This window comes from Orycteropus afer, unplaced genomic scaffold (assembly GCF_000298275.1).
Source record: "Orycteropus afer afer isolate SDZICR_OR568_19922 unplaced genomic scaffold, OryAfe1.0 scaffold00098, whole genome shotgun sequence".
In the NCBI taxonomy this organism is placed as follows: domain Eukaryota; kingdom Metazoa; phylum Chordata; class Mammalia; order Tubulidentata; family Orycteropodidae; genus Orycteropus; species Orycteropus afer.
Window position 1 is genome coordinate 5,915,490 of NW_006921685.1, and position 9,661 is coordinate 5,925,150.

At 41.9% G+C, this 9,661-nt stretch overlaps 1 protein-coding gene across 1 annotated transcript in view; it reads left to right on the plus strand.

The window, feature by feature from the left end:
- Positions 1-7,237, plus strand: part of ENAM (enamelin) — a 22,140-nt gene extending 14,903 nt beyond the window's left edge. Inside the window, 5 exon segments of the mRNA XM_007942773.1 lie at positions 458-508; positions 4,380-4,413; positions 4,416-6,400; positions 6,402-6,789; positions 6,792-7,237. Of these exon segments, the coding sequence (XP_007940964.1) occupies positions 458-508; positions 4,380-4,413; positions 4,416-6,400; positions 6,402-6,789; positions 6,792-7,237 (2,904 nt within the window).
- Positions 7,238-9,661: the final 2,424 nt, after the last annotated feature.

A 9,661-nucleotide genomic window follows, 5' to 3' on the forward strand; every position in this document is an offset into this window, starting at 1 on the left:
AACCTTCCTTCCGAGGAGTGGCTGGTGGGTTTGAACCGCCAGCCGTCTGGTTAGCAGGCAAGTGTCTTAGCCACTATGCTACCAGAGCTCCCGCTGGGTTCTCTAGAGAAGCAAAACGAGTAAAATGTAGAGAGAGAAAAAAAAATTGTCTTAGGAAAATGGCTTTTGGAGGTGGTAAAGTGGAACAATTATTAGAAGATGCTGACACACAGGGTCTTTTGAATAGGATAATCTAGGATATAGCTGAGGTCTTTGTATTTACCAGTATTTACTGATGGATTATGTTACAGCTATTAGCAGCTAGTTAGTAGGAGCTAATGACTCAGAAGCTTAAAATAAACATTGCTAACACTCAACCCCTGATTTGGGCTATTTTAAGATACCTTGAGCCTTACAAACAAATGGCAGCATAGAAAGTTGGTTGCCCTTGTGTTCATTGGGTTTTTTCATCTTTCAGAGGGTACCACCAGGCTATGGACGCCCACCAATCAGTAATGAAGAAGAAGGGGTAAGTAATGTTTCCCCATTAGGAATTACAATCCTTCAATCTCTGATTTTTTGATCCCCATCAAATAAGAAAGTTAAAACTCAATATATGAATCTGTAGCTGCAGCACTGAAGTTTTTTTAAAAAAAAAAAAAAATGTAAAAGAAATCAAGCCAGGAACCTAAAATAAAATATGATACCCTTTCTTTGGAAACCCAAAGGGGGTCTCTATGAGTCGGAATTGGCCCGATGGCAGTGAGTTTGGTTTTTGGTTTTGGTTTCTCCTCTACATGTATGGAAATGTCATTCTGCATGTGTGGAAATCTCTTTGTCAAAGAAAGCTAAAGAGCTTTGCTCCATGTTGATGCTGGACTCTAGACAGTGGTGATGCAATTAGTGAACAGAAAAGGAAATAAGAGTATCTTAGTAATTTAGTGATCATCTAACACCTGCCTTGTGCAAATAAACTGAAGCCCAGACAAGTTTTACCTACTAAATTAGTGGCTTATCAAATGTAGTAGGTGAAACTTGTCTTCTGATTCCCTGCTTAATAGCTCTTTTACTACATAACGTTACATTATCCTAGCACTATGTTGTATAAAGGAGCTCTGGTGGTGTAGTGGTTAAAGTATTTGGCTGCTAATCCAAAGGTTGGTGCATTCGAACCCACGAGCTACTCTGTGGAAGAAAGATGAGGCAGTCTGCATCCATAAAAATTTACAGCTTGGAAATCATATGGGGCAGTTCTACCCTGTTCTACAGGGTCTTTGTGAGTTGGAACTGGGTTGATGGCAGTGGGTCTGGTACTTCGTTAAAAAACTCATTTTTGTAATTGTGGCACAGCACCTCACTGTGGAGCTTACTTACCCTTTTTCCATGAATATGTGGTATGTGGCAATGAAGAAATCCAATGGCTCTGGAGATTTTTGGTCTTAAAATGATGACACTGAAGACTACTATGTCAGTAATGACATAAGGTGCTTTTGAAAACAGCATGGTGAAATAATCCCAAATAAAAATGATTAAGACAGTTGTATTCAGCATAGAAACTGGCAGCCCAAACTTTCACAAACATATCATTAGAAACTAAAGTAGAATGACTCAGGCAGTAAGCAAAGGCATTAAACTCATTACCATCGGATCCGACTCACAGAGACCCCTTGTTGGGTTTCTGAGGCAGTACATGGCAGAAGTAGATTGCCCAACCTTCCTTCCAAGGAGTGGCTGGTGGGTTTGAACCATCAGCTTTCTGGTTAGTGGTCAAATGCCTTAGGCACTGTGCCATCAGAGCTCCCAGCAAAGGCATTAAGAAGTCTATATTCCACATCCTGGGAACATTGCCGATTTCCTACATGATCATGGAGATTTCTCACCTTATGTCTCATCTCCATTTATAAATGAGAATAAAAATTCTTTTTTCTATATATTAAAAAAAAAACCTAAATGACTTAAATGCCTCATAAATGTCTTAAAAACCTAACCCACTGAAACCCACTGTCATACAGCTGATTCCAACTCATAACAATCCTATAGGACAGAGTAGAACAGCCTCATAAGGTTTCCAAGGCTGTAATCTTTATAGAAGCAGACTGCTTCATCTTTCTGCTACAGAGAAGATGGTGTATTTGAACTGCTGACCTTTTGGTTAGCAGCCCAATGTTTTAACCCCTATGCCACCAAAGCTCCTCTCTAAAACCTACTGACTGACAAAGCTCATGGTAAATAAAACATTTATTAAACATTTCCCATTGTGCTAGGTGCTGGACAAAGATGTTGTTGTTATGTGTCGTTGAGTCAGATCCGACTCATAGCGACCCCTCCTTGGGTTTCCAAGGCAGAATCACTACAGAGGTAGATTGCCCAACCTTCTTTCTGAGGAGTGGCTGGTGGGTTTGAACCGCCAGCCTTCTGGTTAGCAGTCAAGTGCCTTAGGCACTTTGCTACCAGAGCTCAGACAAAGATGAGAAACATGTTTTTACTTAAAAACTTTACAATCAGTTAGGAGGTCCCAGAAAAGTAGACAATTGAAATCCAATGGAATAACTCTTATAACAGAAGAGTGTACTGCTGGGGACACTGGGGATTAGAACCTAATTCTGTCCATGGAAGTCAGGGAAGCTTCAGAGAAAATAAAGCATTCAAGCTGAGTCCTGAAGGATGAGTCAACATTGCCAGGAAGAATAAATGTGTAGGTGGGAGGAAAGTTCAGTATGAAGAAGCCATGAAACACAGAGTGGTGTACTCAGAGAACTAGAAGCATATGTGATTTGCAAATGCATGAAGTCCAAGGAGGAAAGGAGGTCGGAGGTATTACTCATGGGCTATATGTTGACTAAACTACCCATATGGTGGTATTGTGCCTAAGGCACTTGACTGCTAACCAGAAGGTTGGTGGTTCAAAGCCATCAGCCACTCTACAGAAGGAAGACTGGGCAATCTACTTCTGTAAAGATTTACTGCCTTGGAAACCAAAAGGGGGTCACTTGACAGCAGTGAGTTTGGTTTTTGTTTTTTTTATATGATGATAATCACATAACATATAACACTTATTGGGCACTTACTAAGTACTAGGCACTGAGCTAAGGCCTTCACATGTTATTGCATTTGACCTTCATAACAACTATGAAGCAGGCATTATTTTATTATCTCCATTTTACAAAAGAATAAACTGAGGTAAGCCCAGAGTCATACTACTACTATTAGTGGAACAAGGATTTTAACCGAGGTCTGTCTATATCCTCACTCTTTAGCATCATGCTGTACTGATTAGTGTGTTCTGCTAAGGAGTTTAGAGTTTATCCTATAAGGTAAGGATAAATTAAATACATGATTAAAGAGGAAAGTGACAGAATTCTTACCTTCAACCTCCACTACTCTAAAAGCCCATGTGGAGGCAAGATAGAGAAAAGTAAGACTACATGGAGAGTAACCAGTAAGAAAATTATTGCAACAGTGCAGGAGTACTAAGGATAAAGGAGGAGGGAACAAAGATGAAAATTTAGGGTTTATAGGACTTGGCCAGCAATTGTCCATGGAAGCTTGAGAAACTGGGTTGTTGTTGTTGTTATGTGCCGTCGAGTCGGCCCCGACTCTTAGCGACCCCTCCTTGGGTTTCCGAGGCAGTATCACTACGGAAGTAGGATTGCCCAACCTTCCTTCCGAGGAGTGGCTGGTGGGGTAGACAGTGGTAAATGTTGCTTAAGTACAGAGAACTAGAGAAGGAGGCTTGGGGGAAGATGAATCCAGTTCTGGGTACATACAGTTGGAGGTACTTACAAGATCTTTACTAGAGCAGTCTTTTGCCTCAACCTCAGGAAAGGGTATCCTGAACCAGATTTTTGCCTTTCTGAGTTATTGGTATGTGCTAATAGCTCTGGTGGTATAGTGGCTAAGGCATTTGACTGCTAACGAGAAGGCTGGAGGTTCAAACCCACCAGCCAAGGCCTGAAGGAAGGAAGGTTGGGCAATCTACTACGGTAGTGATACCGCCTCAGAAACCCGAGGAGGCGTTGCTATGAGTCAGATCCGACTCCAGGGCAGTGCATACTAATATTGAAGGAATGGGCTTGCAGTGGATTCCTCAAGGCAGGTGTATAAAGTGGTAAAAGAAGAATGAGGAGGACAGAGGATACAATACCTTTAAACAAACAAACAACCCTCAGATGTAGTGCCAGGCATTGGAGGAGATGGCTGAAAAAGTGCTCAGAGAGAGAATCAGAGGGGAGTACGGCCATGGAAACCAAAGGAAGCATCCAATTGCAAGAAAGAAAGCATTGACAGTAGTGTAAAAGAAGTATGTAGCTGTTAGGATTTCCCTATCACACTAAAAAAAATTCCAGATACCATCATGAGAAGCAAAGAGTTAATTATTGATTTCCTTCTATTTCCTACAGAATCCTTACTTTGGCTATTTTGGATATCATGGATTTGGGGTCATCCTCCTTATTTTGCAGATGAGATGTTTGAACAAGATTTTGAAAAACCCAAAGAAAAAGATCCCCCTAAAGCAGAGAGTCCAGCTACAGAACCCACAGCTAATTCAACTGTTCCTGAGACTAATTCAACCCGACCAAATGTGCACAGCCCTGCAGGGCGTCAGGGCAGAAACACCGCCCCAGCAGGAAACAGTCATGGTACAAACCCTGGGAGTAATCCAACAGTTCAAGATGGGGTCATTTCACCACCTACCATTAATATCTCAAACCAGGGAGTACAAGGAAATCAAATCCCATGGGGACCAAGTCAGCCAAACAGTCATGAAAATTATCCAATTCCTAGAGTCCAAGGTTTTCCTACAGGAAGACAATGGCATCCCACTGGTACCACCATGGGTCATGGACAAAATGGGCCTTTTTACCGACATCAACAAGTTCAAAGGGGTCCTCAGTGGAGCTCCTTTACCTTGGAAGGCAAACTAGCAGCTCGTCCAGGAAATCCAGCTTATCTCAAAGCTTACCCTTCCACTTCAAGAGTTAATTCTCCCTTTCATGCAGGAAATCCAGCAAATTTCAGAAGAAAGCTTCAAGGGCCAAATAAACACCCTGTGGGAGCCAACGTTGCCCCAATGGGCACCAAACATGGTACTACGGTTGGCCGCAATGAAAAAATCCAAAATCCAAGAAAGAAGCCACCAGGTCAAAAAGAAAGAATAGTTGTTCCTCCAAGAGATCCAACTGGCCCCTGGAGAAAATCTCAAGATTATGGACTTAATAAATTAAATTATAAACTGCCTCATTCTGAGGGCAACATTCAAGTTCCAAGTTTTAATTCCATTGATCAATGTGAAAACTCCCATTACCCAAGAGGAGATTCCAGGAGAGTCCCAAATTCTGATGAACAAACCCAAAGCCAACATTTGCCCAAAGGGTTTGTTTTAAAACCAAGAAGAATCCCATATGAATCAGAAACTAATCAGCCAGAATCAAAGCACAGTATATATTATCCTATATACCCTGAGGAAATCCCTTCCTCTGCAAGAGAACATTTTCCTGGCGGAAGAAATCATTGGAACCACCAAGAAATCTCTGCACCCCTTGGGGAAGATCCTAGAAGGCAAGAAGGACCTTTGCCTCATCCTTCCCACAGCTCTAGAGGAAGTGTTTTCTACTCTGAATATAATCCCTATGATCCCAGGGAAAACTCACCATACCTTAGGAGCCATACCTGGGATGAGAAAGGTGATTCTCCCAGTACCATGAGGCAACCAGAAAATCCACTGAATCCCATGAATACTCCATACCAGAAAGAGACAGTCCCTTATAATGAAGAGGGCCCAATTCATCCAACTGGAGATGAATCTTTCCTAGGACCAGTTAGATGGGGTGAGGAAGAGTCTAGCTTTAAAGGAACTCCAACAGTTAGGCACTATGAAAGCCAACGATATGCCTCGAATCAGCCAAGAGAATATCTTCCCTATTCTTTTGCTAATCCCTCAAAACCCAGCGAGGATTTTCCACATGGTGAATTTTACCCCTGGGGCCCAGATGAGAATTTGCCATCATATGATACAGCTCCTACTGTACCACCACCTGTGGAGAGTAGGGGCTATTATGTTAATAACACTGCTGGACAGGAAGAAAGCATTCCATTTCCTTCTTGGAACTCCTGGGACCACAGGACTCAAGCTCATGAACCAAAAGAAAGGGGGCCATATTTTAACAGAAATTTCTGGGATCAGGCAAAGAATTTACACAAAGCTGTAGGTAGCCCACCAGAGCATAAAGAGAACCAGCCCTATTCCGGAAACTCCCCATCTGGCCTTCAGAAAATTCCAACATGGCATGAAGGTGAGAATTTAAACGATGGCATGCAAATTACTAGGTTAAATTCACTAGAGGGAGAACATTTGCTTTTCCCAGACTTAACTCCTCAAAGTTACCCAACTGATGAAAAAGAAGCAAATGTATTTCACCTAAAGCCAAAGAGGGCCCTGCTGTGCTGGTGGCTCCACAGGACCCAAAGACAATCCACTTGCTCTGCAAGACTACACTGCATCCTTTGGTCTTGCACCAGGGGACAACCAAGACACCAGCCCTCTGTATACAGGAGGTAGTCATACTAAGCATGCAAGACATATAATCTCCCCTACAAGCATCCGACCTGGCCAAAGAAACAGCTCAGAGAAGAGGCTGCCTGTGGAAAGCCAAAATACGAGTCCTTTTAGAGATGATGTATCCACTCTAAGGAGGAACACACCACATTCTATTAAGAATCAACTGGGTCAAAGGGGAATGATGTCGTTTCCTGAAACCAGCTTCCTTCAGTCAATGAATGCACCATGTCTCAAAAGTGATCTGGGTGGAGAAAAAACATTATGGAACCAATGGTTGAAGGCAATCAACCCAGTGAAAGAACTGTTGTCCTGACCCCTGAGCAGCTTGTTACAGGTATCCCTGAGGAAGACCCCAAACCAAAAGCAACCCAAAGTGAAGTTCAAGGAAACGAGGGTGAGAGGCAGCAACAAAAGCCATCTAGCATCCTACATTTACCATGCTTTGGCTCCAAATTAGCAAAGCATCACTTTTCTGGCACAGGAACTTCATCTAGCAATTCAAAGCAAGGCCCGTTTGATGGGGATCCAATTATGCCTACTGAAAATCCTAACATATTGGTTGAGTTACCTACTGAGGCACAGTTTATGAGTGTGAATGTAAACACACTTAATGCAGGTGAACACACTCCATATGAATCCTTTAAAGAAGGAACCAATCCACAGGACCAGGTACAAGACTGTGTGTTACTTCAGGCTTAGAGCTTATCCCAGCCAAGCGTTCTCTAGGGAAGGAAAAGAATTGCTGTTCTATACCAATGTTGCCCAAACTTTTTTCCCCAAAGACTCTGTTAAGCGTCTGACCCTCCTGGTGATCCTTAAGTTTTCCCTCATTCCAGCAATTAAGAGTAGTGGCCCAGGTGGTGCGGATAAGCTTGGACCTGTGGGAATCACTGGATCCCGCATCGTCACAAATTAGTACAGACTTTAAAAGCAGGAAACCCATGACCACTACTACCCTAAAACTCAAAAGCCATTTGTCTGGGTTAATTTCTCTTTACTTGCTGATTCTTCATTTTTCTCTCAAAATCCTGTATTTGCAAAATTGTCTGGTTTTGCAAGACTGAAAGGCAAATGAGTTTTCCGTTTTATGTATGAAAATCCATGTATCAGTATAGTGAATACAGTATAGTCATGAAGTGTTGCACTTTTTTTTTTTCTTATGTTGGTCTTTATAGGAGCTGTTTTTCCGTAATTAATATTCTCTTTTGACATTTTTTTCTTCCACCTCCTTTCTCCTTTCCTTTATCATTTCCTTTCTTGTCTTCCTTGCTTCTTTTTCTCTCTTTACCCTTCTATGTCTAGCTTTCCATTTTTTCTTCCCTTTCTTCCTCTGTCTTTAGCCATCTTTAAATTATCTCTAACCATCACTGGTGTTTTCATTATGTCTGCTTTTCTCTATATGTCCTTATCTCTTCCCACCTTTCTGTTCTTTCAAATATGTCACTTGTCGATCATTCCTTGTCTTCTCTGACTCCTCTTGTCTTTTTGATTTATCCTTTCTCTTGTCGTTAAGTGCCATCGAGCCTATTTCAACTCACACTAACCCCATGTGACAGAGTAGAACAGCTGCAAAGGGTTTTCTAGGCTGTAATATGAATAGCAGCAAGTTGCTCAGTCTTTCTCCCACAGAGTTTCTGGGTAGGTTTGAACTGCCAGCTGTTTGGTTAGCAGCTAAGCACTTAACCATTTCACCACCAAGGATCCTTCTCCTTTTCCAGCTACACCATTTTCATACTTTAACATGCCTTAACTCTGTCCCTCTTTTTCTATCCATTCTCTAAATTCAACCTTAATTTTTTTTTTTTTTTTTTTTAGTCCAGCCTAACCTTCATTGTTTATCAGCCAGTGTTTCTCTGCTATTCATAAGGTTTTCACTGGCCCATTTTTTCAGAAGTGAAACCTGTCCACGTGCTGCTATTTGAAATACGCATGGCATAGTCTCCTAACCCGTAGAAACACACAAGCCTCCACAGTATGACAAACTGACAGATAAGTGGTGAACCATCATTGTAACGAGCTCTGGTGGTATAGTGGTTAAGGCAGTTGGCTGCTAACCAGAAGGTTGGTGGTTTGAACCCACCAGGTGCTCTATGGAAGAAAGATGAGGCAGTCCACTTCTGTAAAGATTTACAGCCTTGGAAACCCAACAGGGGTCGCTATGAGTCAGAATAACCTCGGTGGCAGTGAGTTTGGTTTTGTCGGTTAACCATCATTTTAGAATATATTTCAGAAATAGTAGACACTGGTCCTAGTTCTGTTTTTAATTTTTTTATGGCCTTGACCAGGTAGACACAGCTCAACAAGAAGAATATATTCAAGGAGAAATGTGGAGGGAAGACAGGCTACTTACCCAGGACTAGTAAGTAGTCTGGGGACAAGGTTTAGGAAGGTGGGGAATGAAGGGCTGAGAAAATGCAACTCTGGGACTAAGAACTCATAAAACGAGACTAGACCTTGTCACAGCCCGTAACTAACTCATAATCTGCAGGATCTGGAGAATATATTTTAGGAAGCATTCTCCTAAACAAATAAAAGAAATGTTCAATGGTTAGTTTTCTTTACTTTTGTTGTTATGTGCCGTCGAGTCAGCCCTGACTCATAGTGACCCCTCCTTGGGTTTCTGAGGCAGTATCACTACAGAAGTAGGATTGCCCAACCTTACTTCCGAGGAGTGGCTGGTGGGTTTGAACCGCCAGCCTTCTGGTTAGCAGTCAAGTGCCTTAGGCACTATGCTACTAGTACTGTATAAATGATTCTACTGACATAGAATCACTACTGCTAACACAAAAACTTATTTTACATGTCCTGGTAGAATTATTCACAGACACACTTTCTTGGCATATGGATTAAATAGTGTAAACTTTTTTATAAAGTAGATATTTCTACATTGCCTTGTTTAGAACATATCTTATTGGTTTTTTGTTTTGTTATGTTTTTATTAATGGCATTTTAAACTATTATCTGGATATTCCTTGTACCTGAAGCATTTGACTGCTAACCAGAAGGCTGTCGGTTCAAACCCACCAGCCACTCCTCGGAAGGAAGGTTGAGCAATCTACTTCCCTATTGATACTGCCTGGGAAACCCAAGGAGGGGTCGCTTTGAGTCAGATCCGAATCCACA